This window comes from Embiotoca jacksoni, unplaced genomic scaffold (assembly GCF_022577435.1).
Source record: "Embiotoca jacksoni isolate LCO1_2020_lvr unplaced genomic scaffold, fEmbJac1.0.p SCAF_5, whole genome shotgun sequence".
Taxonomy (NCBI): domain Eukaryota; kingdom Metazoa; phylum Chordata; class Actinopteri; family Embiotocidae; genus Embiotoca; species Embiotoca jacksoni.
The window spans coordinates 12,290,309-12,308,939 of record NW_027185403.1 but is presented as its reverse complement, the minus strand read 5'-3'; the positions used below and the strand labels follow the sequence as shown (position 1 = coordinate 12,308,939).

Below are 18,631 nucleotides of genomic sequence, written 5' to 3'. Positions count from 1 at the left end.
AAATACTGGTTTGTCTATTGTTTCTGTTTCCATTGACCATCACCAGTTGTTTGGTAACGGATGTGTATGCATCTGAAGGATGTTGCACACCGACCAGGAGGACTACTACATCATTACACACTGTGCAGCTATTTTACTTTTGTCGTAGATTGTTATTTCAACCCCATCCTAAATGACAATATAAAATGGTTTTGTTCTTACATATATAGCCAGGTTGTATTTTATACCTGGACAGCAGAAGCTCACACGCCTTATGCTACTTGTCACTGCCTGATGGTGTGAACTTTTGTCCATTTACTGACTTAGCAACCCTGATTTTGTCCTTGTGTGTTTTCCAGTTGGAGTAGTGCGTGTATTGACACTGAGTTGTTGTGTGGAGTAGCAGCGGACTCCATCAGAGGCATGGATGGATGACTGAAAAGGACTAAAAGCCCAAAGTGTCAGAGGGTCTCTGGATTAAATATGTCTGGAGGGGCTGATACCATTTTCATTTAAAAAGTCAATAAGTGACTGAAGACACAAAACAACTACAGAGGGAAACAAAGTGTTTGTAGTTGAAAGAGACATAAAAGGTACAAAACAACTTCAAACAGACATAAAATTACATAGATGCAAAATGACTACCGACATATAACAACTATAAATAGAAATCTAATGACTACAAAGAGGCACACATGACTGACTGGGGCTATCCCAGTCAACAGAAACATTAAATATATTTCTAAATAATATACCTGTATTCAAAGTGCCTCTATGACAACCAGTATCAATTTATAAAACTGTAACACAGTGTGAGGTTGCTTCAAGTTTCTCACATGAACAGAGGTCCTGCATCAGATTTTAAAGACTCATTGTGATTCCTGACCACACAGGAAGCCAGGGGTGGAAGTAGTATCCAGATATTTTACTTAAGTAATAGTAGCAATACCACAATGAAAAAAAATACTCAATTAGCCTATAAGTAGAAGTTTTGTATTCAAAATCTTACTTAAGTAAAAGCTACCAAAAGGAAAAGTAATCATTATGCAAAATGGTCCAGTTTAGTGTTTTATTTATCATAACCTAAACGAATTACTGGTAGGCCTACGCTATTACTTTATTGACACGTGAGCAGCATTTTAATGTTGTCATGATGTATATTGATGCATATATAGCAAATGATCATATATTTTAGGTATAACATATTGATCTGTACAGTAAAAAGTTACTAAAGCTGTCATGTAGTGGAGCAGAAAGCAAGCTACAATAATTCCCTTTGAACTATAGTGGAGGAGAAATATAAAGTAGCATTAAGTGGAAATACCCGAGTAAAGTACAAGTACTTTTAAACTCTAGAGTAATTGTATTTAGTTACTTTCCACCAATGCAGTAAGCAGGGGAAATGGCAGGGCGACAATAACTAGTCAGGGGCACAAAGGAGTCAAGGAGAGGGGCCTGCTTAAAAAATAAATCCCGTAAACAACTTGAATCGTACGCCCTGAGTGATGCGTGTTAGGCTCACACCTCCTTCTTATACGCTGAAGCCTTTGGCAAACGATTTGGAAAATCCACTGCCTTAAATCTATTAGAAATTACGTCAATATTTTAAAATCTAAGTAAAAGTCCAAACGGTTTACATACAGGATGGTAACTGTTGGGAGTGGTGACGGCTGCGCACAAAGTGGAGGAAACGCAGCCTGAGAAGCACAGCTCAGGGCAAAAAAACCCTCTCGCCCTCCCCGTTGACTTCCCGTACGGAGCTCCGCCCCCTTTGGCAATGACGTAAGAGAGTGCAACCGTCAGTCACGTCGGCATGAAGAGAAGAAACAACAACAGCTCCAGACAGCGCGCTTCTTCGATAACAAAGGTGGGAGACTCTTAATTCATCACTCTTCGTCGTACCTCTCGTTCACCGCGATGCTGCGACGTGTCCGTCTTGTTGACTGTTACGTAGGATGAAGGGAAGACGCTAGCTCAGCTTGCTACCTTAGTTTAGCCTCAGTCTGACAGCCGACGTTAAGTCGGCTGAAAGCTAACTGGTTGCTTCTCGGTGAACAGTTGAGGGAAGAGTTTCACATTTGTTTTCACACTAAATATTACACGAGCCGAAGTTTTAAGAGACTACGCGTTTTGTCCGGCAAGCCAAGGAAAGATTTCTTGTTGAGACCTCTGCTGACTTTAAACAGATGAAGCCTTGTTTAAAGCAACAAGCGGTGGACAGATCACTGTTTCAACTACTGTTGTAGTTTTAGTTGTTATTGAGCCCTAAAGATCGTTTACTGTCAGCTGTGTTATATTAAATACGTGAGTATGATTAAAAAAAAATAATAAAAATCAGCCACCAAAAGTAACATTAGTTCTGTTTTGGTGGCTCAGATGTGAACTGATCCAGGGAGTGTTTGACTCATCTACTGATTACATGACTTTAGTTCCTATCAAAAGATCTCTCCTCCATGTGACTGGTATTATAAAGAGATATCCTTATGTTGGTGTTAAAAGTGTCATTCAAAACCCACGAGAGTCTGACTCACGTGTCAGGTAAACATTAAACTGACAGCAAAGTGACAACCGAGTTGTTTTGCTTTGAAGACAATGATGGTGTGTGTTATTCATTCACCCTTAAACTGTACGTTATTTGTAAGGGCGTGAATGTAGATTTACATCGAGATTAAGTTTCAAGTGAACAATGGTTTGATTACCAAGACAAGCAAAAAAAAAAAAAAGATAGAGACAGAATAACCCTCCCTAATGGTTTTACAGTTTGTACATTCTTGTACATCCTGTACAAAGGAGCTTTGTTTTGATTATATTTTTTTTTGTCAAGTCACTGAATCCACAGTTGAAATAGTGGTTTCAGGTTACATGAATTTATTTGGTTTCAGAGAAGACTTGTCCTGTCTTTCTTCACGGCACACGGCATGTGTTTCTCAGTCAATTTTGAGCCATAATATAGCAATGGCAATAGGGATTCAGTTCACCATTTTTAAAAGGGCAAAATATCGTGTTTTCTTTGAAAACTGTGTCTGTGCTGCGGCGAGCTTTGAGGCTTCAAAGTTGCTTCCAAAACAACTTACAACAATTATCTCCCACAATTTGTTAATGTCTAACTATCTCTTTTGATTTCCGTTAAAAGGAAAGAGTTGATTCATAATAAAGCAAAGTGTCATTAATATTACAAAATGTATAAATATCTTTTGTTGTTGATTTAGTCACATGGTTTTATTTGAAAGAAGAACTTATTTTCTCTTTCACTATCTGCTCTGACTGTGTGATGCTTTGCCTTTATGTTTTATTTTAAAAGTCAAAGTCGTGCAGTAGTTTGTCATACAATACATTTCATCCTTCCCTTGTTTTTGTTTTTTTTAGACAAAGCAGTCATGACACAGAAAGTGAATCTGTGTTCGGTTTCCGTCGGAGTGGAGGGTATGACTTGTGGCTCATGTGTCCAGTCCATAGAGCAGCGCATTGGGTCTCTCAACGGAGTGATACATATAAAGGTAAGTGCAGTCTTTGCATACAATTATATAAAACATTTTTTTTTACATTGTCATTCAGCAAGTTTTGTTCTATTTTGAGGTGCTGTTCTCGAAATTTGCTTACTTCAAATTTCTTACTTGACACTTCCAGTTTAAAAACAGGATTTGAAATGACGGAAAAACACAGACATTTTAACAGCGCGTTCTGTGATTTACAAAAGAGTATTTGTACCCAGTAGACAAGACAGATATGTGTACATTATTATATTAACTAAATGTTCCTGCCCAGTGTTCTACCCTCAGGACTTGCTGGTCTGATTTGTGACCAAGTAACATTATTGTAGCTATGAGAGATGGTTTAATTGCAATAGTTGTGGTCTGTTGTTTTGTTTGTTGTGTGTTTACCCCTCAGGCTGAGGTTAAATGAGAAGATAACGCAATAGTGCATTGCAGATCGTGCTCTGCCCTTTGCAGGATGGTGACAGCAGGTCGATATATACTCTGTATCCACAGGAAATGTCATTTGCGTCTTAAGATAATTTAGTGCCTGGATCATTTAATGTTAATCCATATAGACATGTTCTGAGAGAAAGGAATGGATTTTTCTCGGTACAACAGTCATCGTTTCATTCATTGTCCTCTCGTTCTCAGACTAAAAAAGGCTAATCCTGCAGGCAGCCACACTCACTATGGCTGAGTCATGTGATCCCTGCAATGTGTCACATGTTTCTTACTTGCTGAAGAAGGAGAGCTCAGAGTCATCATGCTGATGAAACATGCTGTATAAATGCAGTAAAGTTTCATTATTGAGGCAAGACATATTCCCATTATGCCGGTACGATGCCACTAAATGGAAAGGGGAGTGAAGGAAATGGGTATGGTGGTCACGTAAGGAGGACATTTTGTTTGTATAGTATCTTAACCCTGAAGTGAGTACACAATACCTTATTGTATTAAGAATGCTGACATTAAGTAACATATTGAATCCAGCACTTTGCCAAAAAGCAGACCGACCAGCATCAACTAATTACAGTATTATTGAAGAAGGAAAGCTGCCTGCGGCGTCTTTATTTTAGAGGGTTGCTTGCCTAATTATTAGTAGATCAAAAGGCTCAGGTTAAAGTAGATATTGATAGCTAAGCTTTTTTGGCTTAGACTGATTTTATTTTCCGTATTTTATGAATAAAACTTATGTGGCATTGTTTTATATTTTTCCATAACTTGACTTTTGTTTTGTAGGTGTCTGTAGAGCAGAAGAATGCTACTGTCATATTTGACCAGAGCCAACAGAGCCCAGAGTCTCTGTCAGAGGCCATCGAGGACATGGGCTTTGAATCAAGCCTACCAGAGACCAGCACAGCCACGCCGGTCTCTACAGAGACCCAGCTGATCCCCACTTTAGGCCTGACACCTGCAGCCCAACAGGAAGCTTTGGAGAAGCTGTCACAAATTCAGGGAGTGCTGGATGTCAGAGAGGACCTGCCCCAGATGGGTCTCAGCATCACCTTTGTTCCCTCTCTGACCTCCACGCAGCAGCTGAGTGAGGTGGTGGCCAGCATAACACTTATTGAGATGCCCACTCCAAGCAGCCCTGTGCAAAAAGGCCTAAACCTGTCTCCATCTGACACCATGGGGGGCGGGGTGGCACTCTTGAAGTTGTGCATTGAAGGAATGACCTGTCACTCCTGCACCACCACTATTGAAGGGAAGATCGGAAAACTGAAAGGGATTGAGAAGATCAAAGGTGATGTAATTGAACTGTTTGCAAGCGAATGTTCAGGTTTAACTTCACAGTCCGAGCTGGAAGAGGTGTTGTAGCACTTTGCATATCAGTCATATCAGAAATGCCATGTTATTGTGCATCTGTTGGTACAACTTTGAGAGATTGCCTTGCTGGATTTGACTATGACTCATCAAATCCTTTCCTTGGAGAGGCATGTAGACAGATAGGATTATGTTTGCCGAGTACAGAATTGTCATTGTGTTTAAAGTGTCTGTATGCACAGACAGCCCTGTGCTATGTATTCAGTCAGGTACAGTCTTTCAAATTGACTCAATAAAATCCTCATTATAAAGCTTGGCTCAATAAAATCCTCATTATAAAGCTTGACTCAATAAAATCCTCATTATAAAGCTTTATAATGGTAATAATAATCACCCCTTATTAAAAAAGTCTGCACCTGAATTATCTCAAAATAAAATAGGTTTTAACAAGAGATTGAATCCGTATTAACTGGCACAGTTTTGTTTGCAGACATATGGTAAGAAATGGTTAAAACAAGGTCTGACAGCCGTGACTGCACAGGCCTCTTCCCCTTTGGTTTTAGAAGAGCATTATGGCACATGGATCGGCAAAATATCTCTGACTGAGGATCTCAAACTACCAAGCTTGTATGACATGTTTGTTTTATAATGATTAAGTGCATAATGTGCGCTGATTTAAGTTATGTTTTATGTTCCTTATTAAATGGAAACATCTGTTTCCTCTTTTTATGTACAGTCACATCCCATTGTTGTGAAATCATTCCTTTCCCCTTTTTTTATGCTTTGTATTTAAATTTTAACTTTGTCATTTACTTTTTCTCCTCAGTTGTTTTAGAGTCTCAGGAAGCTGCACTCGTCTATCTGCCTTACCTCATCACTGTCCAAACCATCATCGAGCAGATTGCCCTGGCTGGCTTCAAGGCCTCAGTCAAGTCCAAGCCCCGCCCTCTGCAGCTGTCCCCCAGTGAGATCGAACGTTTTGTAGATTCTCAGAAACCAACGATTTCTTCGCCATCGGAGACATCAGAGGAGACGGAAATCTTCATCGACACAACACTTGTCCTGCTCAGGGTGAAAGGCATGCACTGCCGTTCCTGCGAGGTCAACATTCAAGACAACATCTCAGTGCTGCCTGGTGTTTCCTCTGTGGAGGTCTCTCTGGAGAAGGAGAAGGCCTCCATCTGCTATGATCCCCTAAAGATCACAGTGACCCAGCTGCAGCAGGCGATTGAGGCGCTGCCTCCAGGAAACTTCAAGACTCAGTCCTGGGACTCCTCTAGCCCTCTCAGTCCTGTCTGCACATCGCCTATGCCTGCCTTATCACCATCCACATCGTCATCATCATCATCGTGGCCTGCAGGAGCAACCCAGATTAAACCTGCTGCCTTACAGCCTTGTTTTACCCAACCTCTGGCATCTGTGGTTAATATTCACATCGAGGGCATGACATGCAACTCCTGCGTCCAGTCCATCGAAGGCATGCTCTCCCAACGGGAGGGGGTGACGTCAGCCCAGGTCTCTCTGGCTGATCACCAGGGCACCTTTGAGTATGATCCCCTCCTGACCACACCAGAGGAGCTGAGGGAGGCCGTAGAGGACATGGGCTTTGATGCCTTCCTGCCTGGTAAGAGAATAGATTAAGAGGAGTCAACTAATTACCCACATAATCACTTGATTAAAGGCTGCAGATATTCTAATGCTTAAATGTGTTGCCTCTAGATGTTCCTCTACCTGTCAAATAGCTTTTTGTAGAAGTTCTTTTTATTCATTAACACAGCCATGGGGGGGTGAGGTGGAAGGTTAAGATAACATAGCTACCTGCACATTTAGCTTTACATTAATTAGAAAATACATTAATAGCTATAATTTTTGTATACAGAGACCAATTCTCTGCTGCCTGCGCCTGATCCGATTTTGTCGAGGTCCTCAAGTACAGCACCTGTCAAAGGTAAAGAGCTGGACAGTGACCTGCACAAAGAAACCTCCCAGGGACGCAACGGAGAGACACACTCGAAGTCCTACATCCAGATTGGTGGGATGACCTGTGCTTCCTGTGTGTCGAACATCGAGCGAAACCTCAAGAACGAACCTGGTCCGTAAATATTTCAGTTTCATTTCAAACAGGATTCATTGTGTCTCACATTATTTACTAAAGAGAAAATCTTCAATGTTGTGCAGGTATCTACTCTGTTCTGGTAGCACTGATGGCCAGTAAAGCAGAGGTCCGTTATAACCCTGAAGCCATCGACCCTGGGAAGATCGCCGAGTGTGTGAGAGAGCTCGGCTTCACCGCCTCCGTTATGGAGAACTATGAAGGTTCAGATGGAAACCTGGAACTAGTGGTGAGTCAGCATTGACTTGATGTTACTGTTGTGTGAAAGCCATAACGTACCTTTCTAGTACTAGTTATAGTTGAGAACAATGTAAAGGCATACATGCAGCCTCGTTTTCAGTGGTTGAAATCAATCACGATGCTTCCTCTCTTCAAACCCTCGTGGATATATTTTCGTCTCTGTATCTACTTGACTGCTCCTCTTCACCCTCTTTCAGGTCAGGGGAATGACGTGTGCCTCTTGTGTTCACAAAATCGAGTCCAGCCTTATGAGAGAAAAGGGGATTATATATGCCTCTGTTGCCTTGGCAACCAACAAAGCACACATTAAGTACGACTCAGAAATTATAGGGCCTCGAGACATCATCAAGCTGATCGAGGTATTAATCCTGCCATTGTTATTTATGCATTTGTTCATTATTGCTTGTTGCTTTTAATATTGATACAGATCAATGAATTAATGAAAATATTCTTAATGGTTGAACTGATAAATCACACAAGACCTTGAGGTTTGATGGAGGTTTGACTTTTATTTTGTAGAACCTAGGATTTGAAGCATCTCTGGTAAAGAGGGACCGCACTGCCAGTCACCTGGACCACAGCAAAGAGATTCAACAGTAAGCGACTTTTCTTGGTTTGTTTTGCGTAGTTTTGCTTCTTTGTCAATTTTGACCCATTTCTACTGTTCTGACTTTGTTCATGTGATACGTGTGTTCACTTATTTAACTGGAACTTTTTTACTTTTATTAAGTGATGACTAAACAATTGTCCGACTTTTCGTAGAAACAACTTAGTTTTTAAGTCTGCCTGCTTTTAAGAGAGGTGGGAACGGCCCCTCATTACTCAGCTCCTTTATACCAGCAACCAGTTTCTCTCTGTACAGCTTGGACCATTAGTGTCTGCGAAATTATGAATGAAGCCTGGAAGCTGCAGTTGGACTAATGTTTTGAAACGTTATTTTGGGTGTCTGCCTTCTATACAAGAGGGTAACATTTCACAATATGGGAACACTAATTAGCAGTTAGTTCATGCTGCAATAGACATGAACCAAATGTTAATAACTAGTTAACTAATGTATCTATAATCATTTGTTAATGGTGTCAATGTTAACTGGGGTATTGATTTATACATATTTAATAGTTTATAAAGATGCTATTAACATTAGTAAATACAGTTAATTAGCATTAACTACCAGTTACTTGTAGCTACTACCAGTAATTAAATAAGTAACTTAACAAATGTCTGTTGTTAACAACTATTAAGGGTTTAAATGTTAAATTTGAACTAATATTAGTATATGATTGGTAAAGATATTAATTGACATGTATGCCATTAAGCTAGTAACTGAGGAGATTTTTTTTTTTTTTTTCCATAAATGTTTATTGAAGGGTAATGATTGTCCACTTAATTGTCTTTCCTTCCACATCTGATTTATCTTTGGTAAAGTGAACGCTATCAATAACATCTTTATAAACTATTAAATAATGTATAAATCAGTACCTTACATATATGATTATAGTCACATTAGAAAATTGTTGATTAACTGTTAGTTAATGCAAATTATGGTATTAACTAATGTTAATTAATGTAGCTTTATTGTAAAGTGTTACCAAAAATACTGTATTTAAAAGCATACTAGTACAAATGTACTTATGTGTGAATGACAGTTTCGCAGTCATATATATGAACTATTTGTGCCTTAATGCTTTATATCGTGATTACTAATGTAAACATACATTTGTTGCTTTTTCCACCCATGAAGGAGAATTTGAAATAAATTTCTAACACACAAATGTCTTCACTCCCTGAGGTGGAGGAAGTCTTTCCTTGTGAGCTTGATTTTCTGCGTGCCTGTGATGGGCATGATGATGTACATGATAATCATGGACCACCAGATGAATGCTTCACATCAACACAACACTACGATGGAGGACCGCAACCATTACCACGCCACCATGTTCCTGGAGAGACAGCTGCTGCCTGGCCTCTCCATCATGAACTTCCTCTCCTTCCTGTTTTGTGTTCCTGTCCAGGTAAATCACAGGGATTAACTGCATTCCCAGGAAACATGATCTTGATATTGTGTAAAAAAAAAAAAGAACAAAAAAAGGTGTGAATGAAATGTTTTTGGTTCAGTGAGTACAAACTTTTCTTTGTTTCTCCTCAGTTTATTGGAGGCCGCTACTTCTACATTCAAGCCTACAAAGCAGTGAAACACAAGTCTGCCAACATGGATGTGCTGATAGTTCTGGCCACTTCTGTCGCCTTCAGCTACTCGCTGGTCGTCCTGCTAGTGGCCATGGCGGAAAAGGCAAAAGTCAACCCCATCACATTCTTCGATACACCGCCCATGCTCTTTGTCTTCATCTCTCTGGGACGCTGGCTCGAACAGATAGCTAAGGTTTAGCTCTTAATAATTACTGATTTCTATGACATAACCTTTTTGAAATCCAGGATCTCGATAGCGTGTATCAGTGATGAAGTAAATGGTTTTGTTTGCTGCCTTTCAGAGCAAGACGTCCGAGGCTTTGTCCAAACTTATGTCTTTACAAGCTACTGAGGCCACAGTGGTGAAACTCAGCGGTGATAAGTCTATTCTCAGGTACTCCTCGTTCTCTACACTCACATTGTTTACAAGAACCTTTCATTTATTTTTAAGGTTTTAGATTACAACATATATCAATATTTGCCTTTAAAATCTCAGCTAAAAGAATGGCAGAGCCAAAAGTTAAATGAACCCGCTGCAAGTGATTTTCCATCCCTTGAAACAGCAAGCCAAGTGTGTCAGCTTTACGTCCATCACATTGTTCTTTACTGAGTAAGATAACGTCTACAGTGATGGTGAGCCACATTTACATGGTTTGACATTCATGCGTGTTCCAGTGAGGAGCAGGTGGATGTCGAGCTGGTGCAGCGGGGCGATGTGGTGAAAATCGTTCCTGGAGGGAAGTTTCCTGTCGATGGGCGGGTCATCGAAGGACACTCCATGGCAGACGAGTCTCTCATCACAGGTTAGTTGCACCGAGTGAAGGACCAAGTATCTGCTCAGTGTTGATGAAGGGCCTGATGTCAGGAGTGTGGGTGGCTGGAGGCGTCTAGCTGGAGTGAACCGATGGAAGAGAACCGCTTACACACACCTGCTCACATTCATCGTTTTAATGTTTTACCTTTTTGAAACAATGTGAGCAATTTGTAGATCTTCTCTAAATAGAAACAGCGAGAATCGAAACTTTTAAACACCAACAACCCAGACAGTTGACATCAGTAAATACTCAAAATACACTCTTTGTGCTAAAGTTTCTGACGTGTTTTCTATCAAGGATTTCTCGTCAAATGTATCATCGGTGAAATCTTCGGTTTCACGTCCTGTAGTGTGTTGAACAGTAGCAGTGTTGACACATTAACCTGCGACAATTATCGCTGAGTTAAAACTCAGATAAAGAAGACTTCAAAGGTACACAAAGTTTCAAAAGGAGTTCACATTATGAGCAGCAACCAAAAAGGTAAACGTGGAACTAAAGCTTCACCCCTCAATCTCTGTTTCTGGTGGAGCCATTAAATCAGTGCATGGCTGAAAACTGGAGGGGAAAAAAATCGAAATGCTGCCATATTAAGTGGTAGCATCTGTGTGGACACACACACACACACACACACACACACACACACACACAGACAGGCAGAAGGAAGAAACTGAGTGGAAAGTAGTGCTAAGCTCATGGTTCAACCAACAAATGTTTGATATTGACCAAAGTAGTGTTGGGAATGGTTGCTGTGTTATTAATTCAAGATTTAAGTTAACTTACTTGTCCAGCTTTCTTGATGTGGGCTAATATCAGTTTACCTTGTAGCTGTTATTAAATTAGACTTACTTTGGTGAGGAATGATATGTTGTTTAAAGCACAGGGTTGCAGAATTAAGTTTTCCATTTTGAATAAGTCTAACTGAATGTAATGCAAAGGAATGAGTATATGAAAAAATATAAAGTGCAAATGTTAGTTTGTAAGTAATAGTATTTTATTTTTTATTTTTTACATTTTCCTTTTGTTAGATCGTTATTGGTTATCAATCTAACAAACTGGAAACTACCACTGTTTTAAAACAAACAAAACAAAGTGAGCTGAAAATAAGAAGAGGAGAAGGAGAGTGATTTGTCCCGTACATCCTTTGAGGTTAACCAGGACGTTTTAAAGTTTGGGCAGGAGCTAAACAAAACCTTGTCGAACTTGACAATTATTAATGTTCATGTTTTGCATTGTTAGTATCTGCATTCAATCGATTTTAAAATATGAAAAAATGAGTTTCAAATACTAACAAACCATTGGTCATTGGTTATCATGTGAGCCTTGATTCCTGCTGGATCACCAGTATTTACTGCAGATGACCGGCTCCTGTTTCTTACTGCCTCACGCTGTTGGAGTGTGTCTGACCAGTTGTTGCTTTGTGACTCCAGGTGAGGCCATGCCTGTGACAAAGAAGCTCGGCAGCACGGTGATTGCAGGCTCCATTAACCAGAATGGCTCTCTGCTCGTCAGTGCTACACATGTCGGCATGGACACCACGCTGTCTCAGATCGTCAAACTGGTGGAGGAGGCTCAGACTTCAAAGGTGAATTTTGGGGTTTCAGATGTGCGCTGTATCTACCAACTTTGAGGGTGAAACTCTGCGCGTGCTTAACTCTTCACATTTTGTGTTTCAGGCTCCGATCCAGCAGTACGCAGATAAGATCAGTGGCTACTTTGTGCCTTTCATTGTTGGCATATCTGCAGTCACGCTGATCTCCTGGATCGTCATTGGGTTTTTGGACTTCTCTCTGGTGGAGATGTACTTTCCTGTGAGTTCCTCAGTATTTTGTCTGCTTTAAACATCACACACGACTAAATGTCTTTTCATCTGGTATTCTTCCTTTTTACTACTACTTACTGCTATTTTTCTTTTCTTTGCTGAAGGGAAAAGTAATTGTTGTTAGTTGGAAAGAAAAACTAATAGCTCAGTTTCCTCCCCGTAGGGTTACGACAAGAGCATTTCCAGAGCCGAGGCAGTGATTCGCTTTGCCTTCCAGGCCTCCATAACAGTATTATGCATCGCCTGTCCCTGTTCTCTTGGCTTGGCGACCCCGACAGCTGTCATGGTGGGCACAGGGGTTGGAGCCCAAAATGGCATCCTTATAAAGGGAGGGGAGCCACTCGAGATGGCGCATAAGGTGTGTTAATGATGATATTTTGACAGCTCTGTAGTAGGCCAATTATGTAACGGACCAACTGTCAATTTAAACACATTTTAAAAGGTTTTGTTGTCTGAGGTTACAAAACCACCTTCATATTACACTAATTATGTTCCATAAAACATTTCAAATCCAGCCAGATGGTCTTTATTTTTTAATTTTTATAATCTTCTTTTATGTGCAGATCCAGACGGTGATGTTTGACAAGACTGGGACCATCACATATGGTGCTCCGAAGGTTATCCAAGTCAAGATAGTGGTGGAGGGGAATAAGATGCCTCGCTCCCGCCTGCTGGCCATAGTGGGTACAGCTGAGAACAACAGTGAGCACCCTCTGGGAGCAGCTATCACCAAATACTGCAAGCAGGTTGGTCATCACTTCGGATTCAACCCCTCACTCTCCACTTTGTGAAAATCGTACACCACTGGTAATCTACTTCACCTAAATTTGTAGAAATGTTTTAAATCCATTACCACTTGTGTGCAGGAGCTCGGCACAGAGTCTCTCGGCACGTGCACAGACTTTCAGGCGGTGCCGGGCTGTGGCGTCCGATGTCAGGTCAGCAACACGGAGACTCTGCTGAAGCAGGGGGACAGTGACAGTGAGGACAACAACCAGCGGAACAGCATCCTCGTCCAGATCAGTGACACCCGCATGTCCACCAGCTCCCATCCGCTCATCATGGACCCACAGCCACTAAGTATGTGGGGGAAGTGCAGTAGCACATTGTTGTAGTTGCAGTAAAGTTTTGATTTGTTCACTTTTATGTTTTCTGACTGTCTTAACACGTGTGAACTGTATTTTGCAGGTCTGGTACAGACCGCCACCTATGTTGTCCTGATTGGCAATAGGGAGTGGATGAGGAGGAATTGCCTGCAAATCACACCTGATATTGATGAAGCCATGATAGAGCACGAGCGCAGAGGACGCACCGCTGTTCTAGTAGCTGTAGACAGTGAGTAGTCATGCGTCACATGAAATTTACTCTGTTATAGCTACGTTTCTCTCTAAAAAATGATGTAGAGAAAATCCTCTCCTTATTGATAAAATGTCTTGTTTGTGCGTAGACCTGCTGTGTGCTATGATAGCCATAGCAGACACAGTGAAACCAGAGGCAGAGCTGGCGGTCCACACGCTGACCAGCATGGGTCTGGAAGTTGTGCTGATGACCGGAGACAACAGCAAGACAGCTCGGGCCATCGCGGCTCAGGTAAGAAAAGAGCAGATTGACGCTGATGTTATTTGTATCTTTTTGTTGCTAGATATAGTGATAGTATTTTGAGTTATAATTGGCCCTTTAAAAAAAAAAATTTAAACAGAGGAGGTTGATGAAAGGAAAATATCACTCATTGATATAAAACTACTGTGTAGTCGAGGCTCTGAATGGAAACCTGTCGTGTTTTTATTTCTGAGTTTGCTTTTTTTCTACCATTTTGTCCACCAGGTGGGAATCAAGAAGGTGTTTGCTGAGGTGCTGCCCTCTCACAAGGTGGCCAAAGTGGAACAGCTCCAGCAGGAGGGAAAGAGAGTTGCCATGGTGGGTGACGGCGTTAACGACTCGCCTGCTCTGGCCATGGCTGACGTGGGCATCGCCATAGGAACAGGGACAGATGTGGCCATCGAGGCAGCAGACGTGGTGTTGATCAGGGTAAGAATATAAGGTTGGAGTTTGTTCATGAATTCATGTCTCTTTTTAGTAACATGAAAGCATCACTCACACAAATGGAGCGCTGCACATTGACGTGCACGTTAGCAGTGGCAAGTTATGACCTTTGTGAGCAAGTTATGTTGCTCAATCAGCATCAGCACCTGAGTAACACGTTACTGTGACCACTGGTATATATGCATTTGCAATTTCACCACGAATCTGAAACCTAAGCAGATAGCAAACAAATTTAGTGGACAGTCTCAAAAAGCCAAATCGGACTAGGAGTGGTAGTGAGGAGCTACGGTCGTGTTGTTGCGGGTGAGAAACTTGTGGGTTTTCAACGTGTTGTGAAATAATAAAATCTTGAGTAAAGCTGTTGACTGATTATCTTAAAGGTCGGACCTTTCTGTCGACGGGATTTTTCTGTAATGTGGTTTAAATACATTTTTCGGTTTGTTAGTAACCCCAAATCATGTAATATTTGTACCGTTCTCGTTTCCTCTCTGTTGTTGTCCTGACCGCAGAATGACCTGCTGGATGTGGTGGGCAGCATTGACCTTTCTAAAAAGACCGTCAAGAGGATCAGGATCAACTTTGTCTTTGCTCTCATCTACAACCTGGTTGGAATTCCTATCGCTGCTGGTAGGTACTGCCACGAGATTATAAGGTTTTATTACATTTTATATCATCACTGTGACAGTCAGCAACTCTAATAAGTTTGAGGACAGTAACATTTGAAACTGGTCCATCCACAGGCGTGTTCCTCCCCATTGGTCTGGTGTTACAGCCCTGGATGGGCTCTGCTGCGATGGCGCTGTCTTCTGTCTCTGTGGTTTTGTCGTCCCTTCTACTCAAATGGTAATGAGATATTTAGTGTTTCGTGGATGCCTTTTGCACACTTTGTTTTTCCGTCTCTTGAGTATATTTCTCCCTCTGTCGTTGTGTAGTTACACTAAGCCCACTGCTGAGAAGCTGGAGGCCAGACTGGGTCACAGCAGGCAGCAGGGCAGCTTGTCCGACGTCAGCGTCCACATTGGCATGGGTGAGATCCGTCGTCCCTCCTCCAAGCTCAGCCTGCTGGACCGCTTCGTCAACTACAGCCGAGCCTCCATCAACTCTCTGCGCTCCGACAAGCACTCGCTCAACAGCCTAGTGCTCAGTGAGCCCGACAAACACTCCCTGCTGGTGGGGGGGGCGATGTGCGAGGAGGAGTTTTGCTGAATTCGTGGGGCTCACATGGACTTCTATATGTTTAAGTAGACGGTAACTGCATTTATTGAAGGCTGGGCCACGCCTAGCTGAAAGGGTCACAATGAATAATGGCCCATCCATCTGCTGTAGGCGCCCTCGGGCAGCACTGTTTACTTGAAGAAGGCTTCCATGCCCCATGTTTTCTTTTAGCTCAACCAGCTGATCACGCACTTCAGAGCATGCTGGGCGATGTCGGAGGCAGGCTGTCTTTTGTCGAGGTTACTGCTCTCTGGGACACTCTGACAAACCCTTTTGACACTTTGACAGTCTCTGTCCGGGGACATGAAGCTTCTTCAGAGCCTTGAAGCGGGTGTCCACATCCAGGAGGCAGAGTCATAATCATCTCTGCCTCTGTGGTCACTTGCCATTACAATCTTAAACATCTATCCAAAGACATTTAAACAGTGGTGCCCCTTGTAAGAATGGGCACTACAGAGATATATTTTAACTAATTTTCCTTAAACGGAAAGTTATAACTGTTGTATAATTCTATTCCACGCTATTTATATTATCATTATTTATCTATTTTTTTTTTTTTCATTATATCCTGTGTGAAAAATGAAGTTGTTGAATCCAAATGCCAATTTTCATTATCAATCTCCCAAATGTGTGATTACTGAGCAATGTGAGCTGTAAGAACTCAAGCCTTGTAACTCGCTGCAAACTGGTTGTGGAGCGAAACATTAATGGAGTGAGTTATAAATGTCTGTCTCACCCAAGTGCCAATTAAAATGCCACCTTGGCAAAGTCCAACACATTCCAAAGATAGCGGCATACAGAAGTTATCTTGGACTTGATGTGCACAAAGTGTAATCAGAGACCAGGTCAACGATTCAAAGCAGAGATCTGATCTGGTCTGGTTTCTACGGTTGCGTCAACTCTGCACCTTTGGTCAATGATACAAGACGTCTGTCAACAAATGTGAACATGAATCACTGTTGTGTTTAAACCGAAGTTGTTACATGGATGATATTACACTTGCATTACTTTATTTGCTTGTCGCAAATTGCTTTGAAAAGGCCAAACTGTACATACATTCGTGCCCTGCTTGTCGTCCTAGTCAGAAAGGTGGTGTTACGCTTCCTAAGACTTTGTTTCAGTTATGCAAATCTGTCAACGTCTCAGCTTTTTTTTTTTTTTTTTTTCATAGGATTCACGCTGTTGCACTTGCTCAAAGAAACGTGTTTAAACCCAGGGCAGCAGGACGCAGCAGTATGAGCGGATTGCACACAGCTGTGTCCCACCAAACTAGTTCCTTAGAAACAAACGCTGACGAATGAAGTCCATTTTTAGTAAATGTGAGATCACACTGGTTATAATTTGCAATCATAGACAGACGGATGCTTTATTTTTTTCTCTTGTAAAATGATTTGATTTGTTGCATCAAATCAGCCGAAAATTACTACAGTCCGACTATTTATTGAATTTCTGAGTCAGAATTTCTCCTGTATTTCTCTCTGACGACAAAAAGGGTCATCGGTTTGTCCTGCCACTTTCCCATCATGCGTTATGTTGTGTAGCGTGCAGAGTGCAGTTATGCTACTCTACTGTTTTTGTGCAATGCTTCATGAAGACGTCCATACAGTAGGGCTTTAGATCTGTGTGCAGTCCATGTTTGCTATCTCCACCGAACATTGTGTGCCTTGAAATTAAACGCTTTTGTAACATCACTCTGCTGTATCCACTTTCAGCCAGAAGATGGTGCCGTGGAGCCATCTGTTCACCAAATCACCAAAGACAAATCCCACGATTTTATCAACTTTATTTCATCCGGTTAGTCTGAACATTACATCATTCCAGTGTACTGCAAAACAATCAAATACCTCTTTTTTTTTTGTCATAACATTTTAAAAATAATTTCAATCAATGCAAGCTATAGATGACTTCATCCTCTTGAGTCGATTTGTTTTGCTTTGGCTGTGGTGAGATTTGATTTGGTAGATTGAAGCTTGTGAACATGTTATTTATTAGGTAGTTCATGTTTTAATACTTTAAAGAGGAATTCGCTCTCTTTATATGCACTTACAGATAGCGGGACTTGTGTATCTACCGAAGGGCAAGTTTACAATTCATTTCTTAGTCCTTCACTGATCAAGGATGTACTGTCACTGAAATCACTGTGATCAGGAAACTGAACAGGTTTAACTTGTTGTTGTTGGTTTTTTAAATGTGCAGCATTTAAAATCTGTCACAACATTGTGCTTTTCTAGACTAACGCGTCATAACCAGCTGGAATTGGAAAATGCTACATTCAGTTACCTTGAACACGAGAATAACAAGCTTGACTTCAAATCAGCTAGGAACAGCTCCAACTCCAACACATCTGTCTGGAAACACTCACAATCTAAAGTAAAGTTACTTCCACAGCAATATATGTAAGGAGATTAACAGCATGTCGAACATTAAGACACCTCATAAAAAGTACACACCATGAGAGGAGGGAAGGATGCGATCAAATCGATTCAGTGTTCACGAGCATTTGATGTGTTCTGATTCACGATGTAAACATTGGCATGAAATGGAACAAATTATTTCAATACACACTGGGTCCTTTTAAAAAATCATTTTAAAATGAGGGCAGGTTGGTCAAGAGATTTAAACATTGCTTGTGAGTTTTGTGGCTGCCAGTCCATCTTTTTTCACCCTCATCCCTGATTTAAAGACGTCCAAAGATAAATCTGGCCAGTCCCTGTACGGTCGGTAACAGTTGCTGTTTTTATCAGTTTTATACACCAGCAGACTTTTGGATGATCCGGTGCCGGGCCCGTAGAACAGACTTCATACCAACTGTGTCTGAACACACCCGACAGACATCTGAATACCGACTGCCGCAGCAACGGTACAGAACAAAAGTTACAACATCACACTGTACCTTCTTTATCAGCTACACCCAGGCTTTAACCGTAAAATATAATGAAACACAAAGCAGGAGGTTGCAGCTGAAAGAGGTTCCAAATTC

General features: G+C 41.3%; 1 protein-coding gene across 1 annotated transcript; it reads left to right on the top strand.

Moving 5' to 3' along the window:
* Positions 1 to 1,767: 1,767 nt before the first annotated feature.
* Positions 1,768 to 17,342, top strand: atp7a (ATPase copper transporting alpha). The gene is made up of 23 exons (XM_069171931.1): positions 1,768 to 1,846; positions 3,346 to 3,476; positions 4,695 to 5,199; positions 6,046 to 6,843; positions 7,099 to 7,311; positions 7,398 to 7,561; positions 7,770 to 7,931; positions 8,092 to 8,168; positions 9,362 to 9,584; positions 9,719 to 9,952; positions 10,062 to 10,153; positions 10,435 to 10,562; positions 12,002 to 12,156; positions 12,248 to 12,382; positions 12,557 to 12,751; positions 12,957 to 13,139; positions 13,260 to 13,473; positions 13,582 to 13,728; positions 13,841 to 13,983; positions 14,218 to 14,421; positions 14,946 to 15,063; positions 15,177 to 15,279; positions 15,369 to 17,342. The coding sequence occupies exons 2-23, from the start codon at positions 3,357 to 3,359 to the stop codon at positions 15,640 to 15,642; spliced, it is 4,587 nt and encodes a 1,528-aa protein (XP_069028032.1). The 5' UTR covers positions 1,768 to 1,846; positions 3,346 to 3,356; the 3' UTR covers positions 15,643 to 17,342.
* Positions 17,343 to 18,631: the final 1,289 nt, after the last annotated feature.

Bases quoted from the DNA above. Each gene is read 5' to 3' on its own strand.
- atp7a (XM_069171931.1), top strand. From the start codon at position 3,357: ATGACACAGAAAGTGAATCTGTGTTCGGTTTCCGTCGGAGTGGAGGGT. The intron at 6,844-7,098 runs GTAAGAGAATAG...TTTTGTATACAG, and splicing joins CTTTGATGCCTTCCTGCCTG to AGACCAATTCTCTGCTGCCT. The intron at 13,729-13,840 runs GTGAGTAGTCAT...GTTTGTGCGTAG, and splicing joins TGTTCTAGTAGCTGTAGACA to ACCTGCTGTGTGCTATGATA.